At 36.4% G+C, this 17,641-nt stretch overlaps 1 protein-coding gene across 2 annotated transcripts in view; it reads right to left on the bottom strand.

The window, feature by feature from the left end:
- LOC131145155 (uncharacterized) overlaps positions 1-17,641 on the bottom strand; it is a 48,161-nt gene that overhangs the window by 12,322 nt on the left and 18,198 nt on the right. For both annotated transcript variants that reach the window (XM_058094261.1, XM_058094271.1), the window contains 6 exons: positions 15,496-15,581; positions 15,246-15,403; positions 13,817-15,155; positions 13,416-13,702; positions 10,869-11,075; positions 10,631-10,787 (listed from right to left, as the gene is read on the bottom strand). In XM_058094261.1, the coding sequence (XP_057950244.1) occupies positions 10,631-10,787; positions 10,869-11,075; positions 13,416-13,702; positions 13,817-15,155; positions 15,246-15,403; positions 15,496-15,581 (2,234 nt within the window). The remainder of the gene's footprint in view (positions 1-10,630; positions 10,788-10,868; positions 11,076-13,415; positions 13,703-13,816; positions 15,156-15,245; positions 15,404-15,495; positions 15,582-17,641) is intronic.

Below are 17,641 nucleotides of genomic sequence, written 5' to 3'. Positions count from 1 at the left end.
TATTGTTTCCAAACTTTGGGGAAATGGTCAGATTTCAAAACCCACTACTTAAGGGTAACCCTAAACGCATTAGGGCAACGAATCGCACACATTATTCATTAATTTCAAACTTTCATAGCTGCTGTGCGCCGTGCTTCTCTGCTGAAATTCAAAATCTGGTTTTTGCTCTTCGTTTTCATATTTCTCATTCCAGAAAACCCTAGATTCTCCTGAGCTTCATTACATCTTATGAAAATCTGCTCTTCTTAAAGAGTTTTCTACTTGTACAAAAATCTGCTATATTGCTTTTGAACTTTCGATTCGGGGATAGAATCGAACAAGCAAGAGGGTTTTTTTGCTTGAGAGGTGTCTCTACCTACTGAAAAGAGAGAGCGAACTCCACCTATTGAACAGAGAGAGTAAAGGAAATCCTCACAGCGGGTTGCTTGAGGCAATGACATAGGCATGCCACCGAACCTTGTAAAAATCTTAATGTTCTTCTTTGCCTTAATCTCTTTACTTTCTTGCACTTATAAATTGATTATTATCTGCTGTGAATGAATTAAAATTGATTTGGGAATTGTATGAATGCTGGGGTAAATTTGTGGATATCTTGAATGATTTAAATTTCCATTGTAAATCAAACGCTGCTGAAATTGTAAATTCTGAATTGATTTAATCGGCTGAGATAATTTGATTTTGGTTGATTAATTGTTAAACACATGAAGAGTATTTTCTTGGTTAAATTTGTTGGGATTGTTTGATATTGACATATTCATTGATTAAACACAAGATTAATATGTGTATGGTTAAATATCTTGTCACCTATATTAATTTGCTGGAAATAAAATAAGCCTTGTGGTTTGATTACATATATTTAGGATTGCTCATTGGTATAGCCGTTTGCTGCTTAGTTTTTCGTTGTGATTAAAATAATGAGGGCACGTGGTAATTAAGTTTTAAAATTAATCAAGCTTCTGCACATTAAAATTTTAAAATACCCAATTCACCCCCCTCTTGGGACTACACCATTACTTTCAAAAAGAGAGTTCCATAATGTCCAAAGATAGTGGCATGTTAAGTGGAAATAGAAAAAAGTCCTTCAAAATGGGCAAAGTGGAGGAACTGACACCAAGGCATCCACTTTAAAAGAAGTTTCATCATCTCGGTCTTTGAACACAATTGGTGGTAAAAATAAGCTGGCATGCCTTTTATGTCGAATCCCTCATAGAGTTGTTGATTGCCCGCACATCACTCAGTACTTTGCAAGCTTCCATTGCAAAGTGAGCACAAAGACAATATGAGGATGAGAAGGAAACCTCAAGAATGGGTGCCATATAGTTACTCAATGCATTGGAGAGGTACGCAAAATAACTAAAAGCTACCCAAGCTAAAGGATTAGTGTTTGATCAAATAGAAGAGACCCGTGCTATTATAGATACCAAGCTACCAATAACTTTGTCTCACAAGCAAATACACAAAGATTCGACATAAGCTTGGAGAAGGATTTAGAATGAGTAAAAGCAGTTAACTCCACTACTCAACCTACTCCAGGAGTAGCCAAGCAAGTGATTATAAATCTTGGACAATAGGCAAGATATGCGACACAGTCATGCCGATTGATGATTTCCAAATGATGTTGAGGATGGAATTCTTATGGGAAACTAAGGTGATACAAATGTCGTTGGCTAGTTTCCTTTGTATGACAAGAGATCACCTTTATATGGTGCAAACCATTGCAAATAAAGGAGATGATAAGAAGTTCCTCTCAGCCACACAACTTAAGAAGAGATTGAGAAGGGATGAGCACACATACCTAGCCACAATGGTGAATGAAGAGGTAGGTCAAGATCTAGTGCTTATTGCATCCAATGTCTTCGGTGAATACAAAATGTGATGTTGGACAAGCTAGCACACAACTTACCTCCACAATAAGGTGTGAAGCACAAGACCAAGTTGTTACCAAGGGTGACGCATCTTTCTAAAGGACCATACTAGATGGTTCCTCTAGAGTACGCAGAATTGAGGAAGCAACTTGATGAGTTACTGGAAGCATGTTATATATGTCCCTTTGGAGCACCACTCAGAGCACTAGTGCTGTTTTAGGGGAAACATTATCGGAGCATACGGGTGCGTGTTGACTACCACTATGCCACTCCATTGATTGTTGATTTGTTTGATCAGCTAAGTCAAGCCAAGTACTTCACCACACTTGACACACAGTTAGGCTGCTATCAGGTGAGGATAGCAAATGGTAAGGACTACTTGTGTAACACAGTACGGGGCCTATAGATTCTTGATGATACTCTATAGGTTGACGAATTTTCTAGTAACTTTTTGTACGCTGATGAATTGGTGTTTCATAACTACCTCGACAAGTTTGTCGTGGTGTACCTAGATGACATTGTTTTCTACAGTTTTAATCTAAAGGAACATGAAAAGCATTTATGTAAGGTGTTTGATAGGCCAAAGGAGAACAACCTTTACATGAAAAAGGAAAATTGCTCTTTCACTCGGAGCATCAAATTTCTTGGTCATGTGGTTGAATAAGGTCATATTTGGATGGATATAGAGAAGGTGAGAGCTATTCAAGATTGGAAGACCCCAATGTTAGTAAAGAAGTGGCTTTCCTTTCTTAGACTCACCAATTACCATCGCAAGTTCATGGACAAATATTCGAGGAGTACCTTGTTGATCGAACTGTTAAAGAAGGGTCATAGGTGGAACTAGATGGAGGTGTGTTAGAGAACCTTTGACAACTTGAAAGAAGCTATGATGTGAGTTCCACTACTTGCTCTTTTGGACATCATAAAACTCTTCAAGATACAAATAGATGCATCAAACTATATACTTGGTGGAGTCTTATTACAAGATAGGTATTCTATTGTGTATAAGAGCTATAAACTTAGTGCAACTAAACAAAATACACAACTCAAGAGAAGGAAATGCCAGTGGTAATACACAATATTTACATGTGGGCACACAACCGATTTGGGTCAAAGTTTATAGTGAAAATTAATAACATGTTTGTTAGTCATTTCTTTACTCAACTTTAAGTTATCCATCAAGAAAACCAATGGGCAAGAATTTATGGTAAGAGTTTGATTTCTATTTCTAGCATAAGACAAGGTAAATGAACCAAGTCATAGATGCACTAAGCAAGAAGGCCGAACTTGCGTCTTATAACTAGTAACACACTTAACAGTAAGTAAGGTTACCTCAACAATACAAAAGCATATTAAGGAGAACCTTGTCAAAGATCTAGTTGTTAGAAACCTAATGAAGTTGGTTGAAGACCGCAAAGTAGGCAAGTTCTAGATAGAGGATGGATTGTTGTGGACAAATTGGGACTCACTCTTTGTGACCCAAGCTAGAGACTCGAGGAAGATATCGCTAGGACTATGTTATGACACCCATGTGGATAGGCCACCGAGGATAGCATCGCACATTGGCATTGTTGAAGCAAAGTATTGTTGACTACACATGCATGATGAGATGGTTGAGTATACCCTAACTACTCTCACCTACCAGCAAGACAAGATCAAGCAAAAAACGAATGTAGAGCTATTGGAGACTCTTCAAGTACCAACAAGACCGTGGGAGAGTGTCTCAATTGACTTCATCACCAACTTTTCGAGAGTCGGGGCGCAAGGTCTATACTCATGATTATAGGCATTTTTCGAAGTATGATACTTTCATGCCCACACCAAGTACTATGTAGCACAAGAGATAGCCCACTTGCTTTTCAAACATGTGTACTAGGATGTTCTTGAAGACATTGTCAGTGACTGTGACACAAGATTCACAGTAAACTTCTAGACAAAACTTTTTAGAATTCTATATTCACAGTTTGACATCCCTTTGAGCTACCAACACATAGAAAGATGAACAGACAGAGAGATTCAATGAGCTATTAGAGGATTACTTACTCAATTTCGTCATGGTCAACAAAAAAGAACTAGGTGAATCTACTCGTCGTGGCTTTGTTTTAATGCCCAGAAGAGCTCAACAACCAACAAATGTCCTTTTGAGAATGCAACAAGCTAGCAACTTTTGTTACCTCACACAGTAGATGAGTCGTACATAAATCTTCGCCAAGTAATAGAGACAAAACAAGGAGATTTCCCGAGCTTACTTGGAGAAATATTGTAAGTAAATGAACAAGTGGGCAATTCAAGGAAAAAGACCATTGCACCTCAATGTGGTTGACTTGGTGCTTGTTAAACTCCACACAAAATAGATCAAGTCACTATGAGGTCAACGTAGGAGACTATTTCGCAAAGATGAAGGATCAGCCCCTATCTTGGTTAAAATCAAGAAGGCCTCTTACAAGATTGATCCACTGGCTTGGATAAAGGTACATCTTGTGTTTCATGTTAACTACCTTGAGCCATTCATCGCTAACACTAAAGATCCAAGTAGAAGTTGGCCAACCAAAGAACCACTAAAGATATTGTCACCTAACAAAAGAGAAGTTAAAATCATCCTTGCAAACAAAAAATTCACATGTGAAGGAAGCAATATGCGTTCTTGATGAAGTGGGAAGGCTTTAAAGACAAATAAATTAGCTGGATGTCAATGAAAGACATGGAACCATTTGTGAACAAAGTTAAAGAGTACCTAACATCAAAGTAAATGAGAACATCAACCACATAAGTGGGGAAATATGTCATAAGCTAAGCTAGTTCAGGGCATCATGCTTGCAAACTACTTGTCTTGTTTACATGGAATGATTAACCATCATGTAAATAGCAATGTAGGTTTTATTTTTTAAGTATGATAATCCTTAGGGTAATATGGGAGTATGGCTCATTGATTAGTTTGATGTTTCTAGTGTTAGAGCAAGAATAGTGTAAAATGCTCCGTAGGGGAGGGTGAATGTTCATCAGTGATTGTAAAACTCACTAGCTTTTGTGAACATGTTTAGCCTACTTGTCTTCCTCGCTAAACACACGTTCCCTATGAAGGTGTTAATAATGAATTACATTGCTTCAAAGCTTACCGCATAACTTTTGTGTATTTTCATGCTTGTTAACTGCTTCCACTTAACTTTGTATGCAATGGTTAAGAGTTTGTTCATGTGGTGAAACCAAGGCATATTTTCGGCTGACTAGTTAACCAAAGTATTATAACAGCACAGCCCTTCACAAGGTGTAAAGTGTTCGGCCTATGACACCCCTTGATGGGGTTACATAATTTTTTCACAAAAAATCCAAATTTGTTACTAGGCCCAAACATATATCCTCTACGTATTCATGTTTACCGTCTTCAACATTCTTTTTTTTTTTTAAAAAAGGACATTTTAATTGAACTTATATGTATGCACACATGCATGCATAGGAGAGGGGGAACCATGTAATGTTTACAATACAACATTGTGAGTAGAAAATTTTGAGGTTGCAGTTGATCAATGGCTAACCATTGATATCCCAGGTATTGGTTAAGTGCTTAGCTTAAGGTTAAGTGCTTTTTTAACTGTGGTATTGCACCAAAAGCTCTTGAAGCCCTCAAAACCATCCAAAAACAAACCAACAGGGGCTTTAGCAAACCACAACTAGAAACAAAATCGGCCAATTGCAATAGCAAATGCAACTACCAATCACAAAAACAGCAACCAACAACAATTGCAATGCCAAACAGCCACCCTAAGTCTAAAATGGGGGCATATCTACATAACTACTCCCTATACAAGCATTCGATTATAAAAATATATAAAAACAACCTATCATCTTTTATATATATATATATATATAAAGGAGTTCATTAGATAGAGAAAGAATGTACAATCAAGAGCAAAGACATCTCCTTAACGAAATCTGAGAACCCCCAAAGAAAACATATAAAGAAACACAGTGTGAAGGACAACAAAAGAAAATCAGCACGCTCTAAGAAGAGAATGTCAATCGAGTTGAACATCTAGAAAGCACATCCCCTTGAAGTTTCCATTGCCCACACACCATAAAGAAGCCAGAATATGAACCTTTTCCCACACCAGCAAATGTGATAACTTCTTCCCTGAAAATATACGCAAGCTATGTTCCTTCTTCAAACCCCAAAACATTGCAAATAAAGCACAATTCCATAATGCAATTCCATCCTTCTTCATACCAAACCTAACAAAAGATATTGCCAAAAACTCTTCCACTGTCCTTGTACAAACCCAACTTTCTCCAAAATAATTGAATACCATGTTCCAAACTCTCCATGCAAGATCGCAATGCAAAAAAAGATGTGGAGCAGAGTCTGAGCAATCAAAACAAAGCATGCATATATTTGGAGAGAGAGCCCTTGAAGGTCTCCTAATCTGTAGCAAGTTATTAGTATTTATATTAAGCACAACCAACCAAAGAAACACTTTGAGTTTTAGGGGGATTTTGACCTTCTAAATAATTTTGTAAAGTAGAAAGGAGAAACAGGTGCCAACCAAGAAATCACAAAAAGATTTACAAGAATAAAACCCTCAAGGATCTAACAACCAGGATCCACAATCATCTTCTGAAGATACCCTATAATGACCAACAAAGAAGATAACTCAATTGTTTTCCTATCATTCAAGGATTTCATGAAGTGAAAACCCCAAGAAGGTAAAGGACTGCCTGGATCTACACTAAAAAGAAGAAAAATGAGATCATTCTACCCTAAGCATAAGAGAAACAGGTGAGGAAAAGAGGTGGAGAAAACAACATTCCCCAACCAGAGGTCTTCCCAAAAACGGATATTACAGCCCTTACCCAACACAAATTCAGTATGTGGAATAAAGGAAGGGTAAATCTAGGGGGAAATAGCTTCCCACGGACCTTCCAAAGAATATCTAGAACCCAAATTAGTATCCCCCATTCCCATCAAGCCTAGTGGGCGATCTGAATTCTTCGAAACTTGGAAAAGGTATTCTTCCTCTTTCTGTTTAGTCCTTTTTTTCTTCTGATTCTTTATGTCACATTGAAGGAACTGATAGGGGAAGTGCCTCTGGTGTTGGCCTAAGGGCTAGTGGGAGGGACTCTAGTGTCAATAGAAGGCCATAAATTATGCCTTGTTAATAGCTATTAATCTAGGTTGTATATAATTTCATAAATAGGAGAGGATATTTAGCTTACCATGTATAGCTTCCTAAAATCACTCTATGTAAATTAGCTGGCTTACCATATATAGCTTCCTAAGATCACTCTGTGTAATTAGCTTGTACAGATTTAAGTTTCCTTGTATGACTGACAATCTTGCCTATAAAATGAAAGACCTTCTCAAAAGAGAGGACAATTCGAACCATTCTGTTATCGTATCAGAGCTATTCTCTAAGAAATCTCAGTCCTAGTTTTCTCAGTCATAGCCTCAGTACTTATGGAGAAGTCAAATAATCTTCGTGTCAGATTCACTAGCAAAAATTATGCTGCTTGGGAGTTTCAATTGGAGACCTTTTTCAAGGGTAAAGAGCCGTGGGGACATATAGATGGCAGCAGCAAAGGGGGATCTACTGCAGAAAGGCCTGTGGCCAACAAGGCAGCTTGGGATGCCAAAGATAATCAAATCAAGTCCTGGATTCTTGATCCTATGAAGCCACATCTGATTCTTTATCTGCATCCTCATAGGTCTACAAAGGCTATGTGGAATTATCTCAAGCAAGTTTATAACCAAGACAACAATGCTAGGTGCCTCCAGCTTGAGTTGGCCATTGCTAACCATACTCAAGGGGATCTATCAGTTCAAGACTACTACTCTGGTTTTCTGATTTTGCGGAATGATTATTCTGACCTTGTTACAGCCATGGTCTTTGCAGAAGGATTGGAGGCAGGATTGGCAACAGTACAACACGTACATAAAACCAGCCAAAGAGACCGATTTCTAATGAAATTGAGGCCTGACTTTGAATCTATTTGTGCCTCTCTAGTAAATAGAGATTCTGTTCCGACTTTAGAGGCCTGTTTTGGAGAACTCTTGCTTGAGGAACAACGCCTCAATACTCAGAATATTATGGAGCAGTCTCGTGTTGCTTCTAATGCTGTCTCAGTTGCCCATGCTGCTTATGGCAAGAGGAAGGGTTGTGACATGAGCACCACACAGTGCTATAGATGCAAGAAATATGGCCATATTGCCCCTAACTGTCCTCAGAAATTTTGTAATTTACTGCAAGCATCCAGGGCACATTATTAAGGACTGTACTATTTGTCCTTCACGCTCCAACAAGGTCTATCATGCTGTTATTACTGGTGACTTACAGCCAGCTATGCCTGCTTCTATTGCTGCAACTTCTGCTGTTGCTTTACAGCCTCCATCACCTTTTCTAACTCAAGAAACGGTGCAAGAAATGATTGCGAGTGCATTTTCAGCATTGGGTCATCACGGTACTGGTTCTTCATCTCCCTCTTGGATCTTAGACTCAGGTGCTTCTAATCATATGACTAATTCTCTCCATGGTTTAACTAATGTCAGAGAATATTGTGGCTCTTCACATATTCAAACAGCCAATGGTAGTGCTCTACCCATTGTGGCAGTTGGTGATGTATCTTCTTCCTTTAAGGATGTTCTTGTATCACCTAGTCTCTCTGTGAATTTAGTTTCTGTTGGCAAGCTTGTGGACCAAAATTATGATGTACATTTTACTCATGGTGGTTGTGTTGTGTAGGATCAGATGTCAATGCAGTTGATAGGGAAGGGGCCTAAGCATGGACGTCTCTTTTCTCTACAACTACCTGTTCCACGAAGCTTACCTTCTTTCTCTGTACTGTCTATACTTTGTAATAAGTCTAGAGTGTCAAATGAAGTCTGGCATAAGCGCCTTGGTCATCCTAATTCTAGGATTCTATCTTATTTGTTGAAATCTGGTCTATTGAATAATAAAGAGCATTCTTCTACCACTGTGTTTCCTGATTGTGCAACTTGTAAACTTGGCAAAAGTAAGACTTTACCCTTTCCTTTTGAAGGAAGTAGAGCCACCCACAGTTTTGAGATCATTAATAGTGATGTCTGGGGTATTAGTCCTATTATTTCTCATCCCCAATAAAAATATTTTGTGACATTTATCGATGACTACAGCAGATATACATGGGTGTATTTCTTGTGGCACAAATCAGAAGTTTTTCATATGTTCAAACTTCTTATTAGCTCTTGTTGACACTCAATTTTCAGCTGCTATTAAAATTCTTCCGTCCGACTTGGGTGGGGAATATATGTCTCATGAGTTCCAATCTTTCTTGCAATCTAAAGGTATTGTCTCTCAACATTCTTGTCCATATACTCCACAACAAAATGGAGTAGCTGAATGAAAGAATCGTCATCTTTTAGATGTTGTCCAGACCATGCTCATTGAGTCTTTGGTTCCTCCTACGTTTTGGGTAGAAGCACTTACCACAGCAAGACTTCCTTCCCAAATTTTGGACTTTGAGTCTCCACATTTCAGGCTTTATCATCACAATCCTACCTATACAAATCTTCACATTTTTGGGTGTGTATGCTTTATGCATCTTCCCCTACCAGACATAAACAAGTTTTCTGCCCAATCCATCTGTTGTGCCTTCTTGGGATATAGTGTCAGACAAGGGTTTTTTATGCTATGATTCAAACTCTAATCAGGTTTGTGTTTCAAGGAATGTGCTTTTTTTTTTAAATCAATGGTTAGAAGGCCATAAATTATGCCTTGTTAATAGCTATTAATCGAGGTTGTATAAACTTTCATACATAGGAGAGGAGATTTAGCCTACCATGTATAGCTTCCTAAAATCTCTCTATGTAAATTAGTTGGTTTACCATATATAGCTTCCTAAGATCACTCTGTGTAAATAGCATATAAAGATTTAAGTTTCCTTGTATAACTGGAAGTCTTGCCTATATAATGAAAGACCTTCTCAAAAGAGAGGACAATTCGAACCATTCTATCATATAGAGACCCAAACAAGCTCTTAAATGGCATGGGGTTGAAATTAGTGAGTCTTTCTGGAGTTGAGGTTAAGTTGCGGATGAGTCCAAAAACATATGAGAGAGTTAAAAAAAAAAGGTGCAAAAAGATATAAAGAATTTGGTTTCTTCCGTCAACTATAGGGGCAAAAAGTGTACCTCAAAAGGGGGTAAACGTGTTAGATTATGAAGATTATTAGTTGAAATGTTAGGGGTCTAGGGGATGTTAGGAAAGAGGTCTTTGATTAGGGAGGTTCTCCAAAGGAATTCTCCCGATATTGTCTTAATCCAGGAGACTAAGCTTGGTTTAATTGAAGGGAGGTTGTTAGAGGGATTTGGGAACGGCTGTGCAAAGATTGGGTTTTTGTACCCTCTTGGGGACCTGCAGGTGGCATGCTCATGTTGAGGAATACTCAGTCTATTACCAGAGTGGATACTTTAATGGGTTTTTCTCTCTTTCTATCTTGCTAGAAATTTGAGATAGGGGTCAATGGTGGGTTCCCTCTATCTACAGTCGTTCTAGGCCTGCTCTTAGGGGCTCTTTTCGGATTACTATCTCCATTTCAATATGTTATGAATCCTGATATGATCTTGAACACTGCTCATCAACCAAATCAATCACCCTCACCATAACAACCACCTCTGGTCATTTTCAAGTTCCATACCTGCACTTGAAATCCAGAGATTTAATTTGTGGAACACTTGCCGCCAATTAGAATTCATAATAACTGATAAAAAAAGAAAATCTGAAGATTGTTAAAAATACCGAGGTTGCTTAGTTGATCCATGGCTGCCTGGCCAATGGACCCTTCCAGCTTAAGTACCCTTAGCACTCCAGCAACTATTCGACCCACTGAGTCGATTTCAGATTTGCACAGAAAAGCCAGGTGCTGTAGCTCATCCTTGGTAACAACTACCTCAATCTGCATATGAACATTATCATAAATATAACCCCTTGCGACTTAGATAATCAGAGAAAAATAACTATAGAAACAACTTGTTACCGGTTGTTTAACTGAAAACTTTAAATTCTCAACCATCCATTTGGCCATTTCATCATCAATCTGGTCCTCAGCAATCATCATTTCAGCTTCAATACTTATGCCCCCAGAGGTCCCAACAGTTTCTCTGATCCCTTTTACATTTAAGCCAGATTGAAGGGTGCTTTTTTGGGCCTGGGGCTTCAAGATCTGCAAGCCTTCCACGCCAACCTGCAATTTTTCGCAATGTAAAGGATAATATATAGAAGATATATATACTCAAAAAAATAATATATATACATACATACATATATATATATATATATATATGTATGTATGTATATGTATGTATGTATATGTATGTCTGTATGAATGTATGTTTATGTATGTATGTATGCATTAAAGATACAAAAAAAAAAAAAAAAAAAAGCAGCCAGGTGCACAAAGCAGAAGATACATATGCAGGTTCCAGGGAAGGGGCAGACCACAATGGGTCTATACTCAAAAAATAATATATACATACATACATACATATAAGTATGTGTTTTAAGATATATAAAATTACAAACATAGAACAGAAATGTGAAGGTGATTACAGTTATGAGCAATTTCTTCTGACATAAAATACAACTATCCAAGTACCAATATAGGAGCACACATATGCTCTGGTTGGGTTGACTACATAGTATAGCCCAATTCTCAAGTCTAGAGCATTAACAAGAAAAACAACACACATGGGGCCCAAAAGTAGCATATGGATGTACCCAACCCAACATTTACGTTGTCTCAGCACTGAACCAACATTTCCTGATGACAATAAAAAAATTTCAGATTCAAATGTGCCATATATGCATGTCTTTTGCATGTCTGTGCGTATGGTAGAGCTCCACTAACACCAAGGTGTCACCAATTTTGGTGATAACCTTTCTGTAGGGCCCACATGAAGCCACAAAAAATTATGTTGAATATTAAACTGAAAATGCATCTCATGCCTAGCTTGCTTGTCAAATTTGTGCTCCAATCAACATTGGATGGTCTCAATCAATGCGCTCAAACTTAAAGCATGATAAAAAATATTTCAAAATCTCAAAATGAAGTAAAATCTTGACTCTACTGATGAGGATCTACTTGTTATCAGATGGGACCCAAATATGATTAGCAAGTTAGGAATAAGAAGAACTTTCATTCCAATGGCCGAAAAAAAAAATATATATATATATATTCGTAATGCCATGTGGGCACCAGAAAAAAAGAACCAAACTAAATAACACCTAGGTGTTAGTGGGAGCCATTCACATATACAAGTATGGTGTATCACAGTGACAACCTAGAAGAGCACAATTTGGGTATCCAAATCAAAACACACCAAAGTTTTGGCTGGGTTTTGTAAGTTACACCTCTAATTAAACTTATCAACAACATCCCCTACTAGAGATGTCAAAAAATGGACTTAATAAGGGAAGACAGCAGCCTAGATTGTCCACTAGTTAGCTTTAAAACAAATCATCAAGCCAATGCATGTTTAAAACTGTACTGTTTTTTGAATTCAAGTCAACCAGATCATCCAACTGTAAAAACAACAGATCTTCATTCATTAAAATTTCCAGTCTTTTAACTAATTAAGCCCCTTTTTAGATTCTGCTTCTCACATTTTATTCATGGTTATTTAGACAGTCCCAACTTGACCCCTTGCCGTGTACTCCCTAAATGCTCCTGGAAACATAGATAACACAAATCAACTCTTCTTTTTTTTCCATTCCAAACATTTCATATGCTTCCAGAATGAAACATTTTATAGACTTCCAGCAGGTTCTCACAAGTTGGACGGTAATCATCTTGAGAATCTATGCAGTTTTGGGCGTTCTTTTTCACTTTTACAAATATATTGTTTTACAGCGTCTCCCTTCAATTTTTGTTCTTCTTATGTAAGACCTAATTTAGTTTCCTTCCCTCCATGTTTTTCCTCATTCTTTACCCTTTTTAGAGACAAATTGCTTGAATGTATCTCTTTTGTCTCTCAAGCTACAAATTACTCTCCTTTATCGGTTATTCTTTTCCTCTTCTTTTCATAAGGGAAGTGAAAATCAAGACAATTCTCTCAGTTTAAAGATGCAAACAATAAGAAGAATAATTCTGATTTAAACAAAACCAAATACAGAGTCTTGAATAGAGCTAGTGATCAGGGTTTATTGTCAGTAAAATTCTTAAAATTTTTAACAAGTCCCCCTTTTTTAACAAGTCCCAAGACCTGTAAAATTTGTAACTTTGAGAAGGTCCCCCTTCAAGGATTGATAATCATGATGATTGGCGATCAATAGAAATCAGAAAATATTGCTAATTGGGAAGCATATCATCCAACCATTGCACCTACTATTTTCTAGATCAGATAATATCCTACGTCCTAAGTCATTTTTATAGGTTGGTCTAGGAAAAACAGCACAGGAGCATTTAAGGACAATGTTTCATTTAAGCAAGCTAAAAATGAAATCAATTTCCATTTGTTTCTGTGCCATTCTTGTACCAAAAGAAAAAACAACTATTCAATATGGCAGAAAATGAACTAATCCTCACCGTGATCAATTCCACAGGATACTTCTGCATTCCTTGTGATTTTCCTTCACCATTTAGTAAATGGTTTGGATTACTTTTTGCTTTCACTTGCAGACTCTGGAAGGTTGTTTGCCAACACCTCTCTTCTCTGCTTACATCTTTTTGATCGCAAAACCACCAGCTTTCTGCCATCTCTTGTGCACCTTCAAGAGCAAATAACCAATCCTTCAATTCCACAGATACATCTACATCATCTGGTCTCCTCATGTGCAGCAAACTAGAACCATCCTCATTCCTTGAACTTCCATCTGGAGAGGGAGAAAGATAGCTTTCAGATAAGAGTAGCAGGAAAGAAAATAAATGATAAACAAAATCAGTGGTGCGATTTACAAAACAAAATTTCCCAAGTCAGTATTTCTTACCCTCTTTCAGATCATCATCAATGACGGGAGCTGTTCTGAAAAGTTTTGCAAGTGGCCCTGCAGATAAATTATCCAATCCCTTAGAGAGCTCCTCCCCAGGACCACCATCAGGCCCAAGTATTCCAAACCGATGCAATAATGCTTCAGTATAACTCATTCCACCACCAAGGCGAACCCCAGCAATACAAGCTGATACAGTCAGACTATGACACTCTACATCTTGCGCACAGTATGGAATCACATGCACCATGCTTATGTCCAAAAATGGAACCGCATGAGCACTGCTATTGGATTGATGCTTCCTATTGTTATGTACCCAAAAGACAGCCCTTAACTGAGGATACCCATCCCCAACCATCAATAGACCATTTTCAGCAGATGTTAATGCTGTGCCACTCTCAAGTGCCAAATTTTTTTCTGCGTCTACACAATCCACCTCAATACTCTCCCAATGCAATGAGGAGGAAACGGCAATTGCACCACCAAGAGTCCTATGACTAACTTTGATAAATAGGTCTTCCCCAACAAATTGGACCAAAGGCATTCCCTGGATATTCAAGGACGAAGCCTCCAGAAATCTAAGTTGGATGTACTTCACCGCTAAGCTTACAGCAGTATCACTAGGAACCTTTTCCATGAACCTTCCACCCAAGGACTCATTTCTACTTTTTTTTCGGCTGTTGTTCTTTCCAACTTTAGCTATCTTCTCACTGACTTCACCAAAGTAGGCATAAAGATCCAAAACAAAAAATAACTGCTCAACTGAAGTATTTGACAGATACTGTTCAAAAGAAACCCCTACTCTCACAACACCCCCGGGAGGAGGAACATTTATTAATGGGCACCCATCAGCAGTAGCCATTGCTACCTCAATACAAGCATCTCTCATCTCCACACATCTCCACAAACCTGATGACCAGTCAAGAGGATTTTGAAGTACATTTAAGCCACTGCACGTCTCTAGGGACAAACTAAGGTGTGAAGCTTTAGTAGTCCATTTCTTCTGGCTGGCATCAACTGGTTGATCTTCCCAGAGACAGAAACAGGCAGGATCCTTCTCCAAGTTCAGTAGCCTGAGTTTCAGCATAGGAGACTCTGAGAAGAACAGGTTCTCAATATGAAGCCTTGCTCCAGCGAAACAGCACTGAGAAATAGTGTTTTTGTTGCCAGTTTGATTATTTATCTTTGTTGTGGTGAGAGGAACCGTAAGATCTAATTCTTTGAGATTGAACACGAGGGAATTAACAGAGAAATCAGGTAAAATAACACCAGGATTGACTACAATTCCATCAGCCAAGAAGGAACATATCCTCAAACAGGATTCCTCCTGAAGATGAATCTGTACAGTGAATGGAAATTATATTTAGCTTTTAGAAATAACTGCATGGACTTTTTCAAATAGGATTTCTATAAATAAATAAATGCATACCACAAGAGGCTGACAGTCAATGACTGTTTGTGAAGCAAAAGATGGCGGGGTCGGGGATGGCTTGACCTGAAGTGAATGGAGGCAGAGCAGAGGAACACCCTCATTCAATAGGCTGTTCAGTTCACCCAGGGGATATATTGGAGGGCAAAAATTCTCACCTATGCGAACAAACATGTGAAACAAATGACATACCCTGTACTGAGAAAGTTAAAAGCCTTGAGAGATTATAAACTACTGATATTAGTTGTACCAAAATCAGGGGCCCGTAGAAAGTCTTTTGTGACAGCCTGCATTGATGGTTGGACTAAGGTGCATGGTGGATGTGAAAAGGTATCTCTGCATCCAGACCATCCAGTTATAAAATGGGTGAAATTAATAATACGTTATGAAAATTTAAAAAGAAAAAAGAAAAAACCTTCTTTTAAGGCATGAACCACCTCCTTAATATAATTTTTTTTGTGAAAAAAAAATCTTTATTTAAGGAATATTTGCAAGTACTTCTAATGAGTTATAAGTTGATAGCTCACAGGAGCTATATCAAATTATATTCCCCGCACCCCGCCACCCCAAAAAAAAAAAAAACAAAAACGAAAACAACATAAAATAATAAACCAAGCCTTAAGTCCCACTAAGTGATATCATGCTACAGGAATCCTTCTCTGCCAATTTGCACGATCGTGGGCAGTTTCTCCAACAACTTGAGGGCTATTACCCTCCATTTGGTTTGCCGAATCAGGCCTCAAATGAAATTAAATCTCAAGAATGGAATCCCAGTCCTGCGGTTGGTTTGCAGAATCAAGGACAGGAATGGGTGAATCATGACCCAGCCTAAATAGGCTGGAATCGATTTCATTCCATGAAATCAAACTCAATTTATAATAAAAAAAAAAATTCTATAAACAACAAGTAATTCTAATAATACTAATTATTATTACTATTATACAGTATTTTAAAAGGATCAATCGAGGCTCGCCTTAAGGCACAGTATGCTAAACCGCCTTGAGACTCAATCTAAAATACCAATTTCCAAAAAAAGATAACGCATTACAAGTTGAGGCTTACGCATTTTGGGTATGTCATTCTCTAGTAAAAATTGGTCAAAATTTTCTAATAAAAGGAATGTCATAATATGAGTTAATTTCTAGAACTCTTGCACCTAAATTTTTCCTAAATAACTGAGAATTGTATCTTAGATCATGAAAATAGTTTGAACATTATAATAGTATAGCTACCTCTTGTCATGATTCATGTCATGTATTCAAGTTAGCAATTTTTGAATGGCAAAACAGTTTGCAAAGTATATATAATTTTTCTTTCTTCCATTATATTTGTGATTTTCTTAATTTTTCCTAATTTTAAAATATCTAAAATTTATTTACATATTTTTATCTTTTAAAAAATTCTTAGAAGGCTTACGCTTATGCCTCGCCTCTTAAGGGTTAAAACACCTCGCCTTACACCTTCGCCTTTTAAAACACTACTATTATAATAAAAATAATAACAACTAATGATAATTGCAATAATAATAATATTTATTATTATAAAAATAATAATAACAACAACAACAATATGAATAATAAGCCAAAATAATAATTATTGTTATTTTATAGGTAAAAATTATTATAAAAATAAAAACAACTAATAATAACAACAATAAATAATTTATTTATTGTAAAATAATAATAACAAGAGAAATAATAATAAAAAAGGAAAAAATTATTATTATTATTATTATTATTTTAAGGATAATAATTATTATAAAAGTAATAAAAATAGTAGTAACAACAATAAAAAATAATAATTGCACTAATAATAATCACTATTATGAAAATAATAAAATAATGATAATCAAACAAAAACAACAAATAATTATAAAACTAATTGTTAACATTATAATAAAAACAATAAAAACTAATAATAATTACAATAACAATAATAACTAATAATAATACTTATTGCTATTAAAATAATAATAATAATAATAATAATAATAACAAGAACAATATTAATACTAAAAAAGGCCAAAATGATAATAATTATTATTTTAAGGATGACAATTATTATATAAATAATAAAAACTACTAACAACTACCATTAAAAAAAAACATTTATTATTGTAAAATAATAATAACAATAAGAATGATAAGTTGATAATAATAAAAAAGGAAAAAATTATTATTATTATTTTAAGGATACTAATTATTATAAAAATAATAAAAAAAAGTAATAACAACAATAAAAAATAATAATTACATTAATAAAAATCACATTATGAAAATAATAAAAAAATAATTATCAAACAAAAACAACAATGAATTAACTATAATACTAATTGATATTATTATTGCAACAAAATAACAACTAATAGTAATTACAAAATAACAATAATCACATCT

Source organism: Malania oleifera, chromosome 1 (assembly GCF_029873635.1).
Source record: "Malania oleifera isolate guangnan ecotype guangnan chromosome 1, ASM2987363v1, whole genome shotgun sequence".
In the NCBI taxonomy this organism is placed as follows: Eukaryota; Viridiplantae; Streptophyta; class Magnoliopsida; order Santalales; family Ximeniaceae; genus Malania; species Malania oleifera.
Note: the sequence above shows the minus strand (reverse complement) of the source record. Positions and strands in the feature narration are given on the sequence as shown.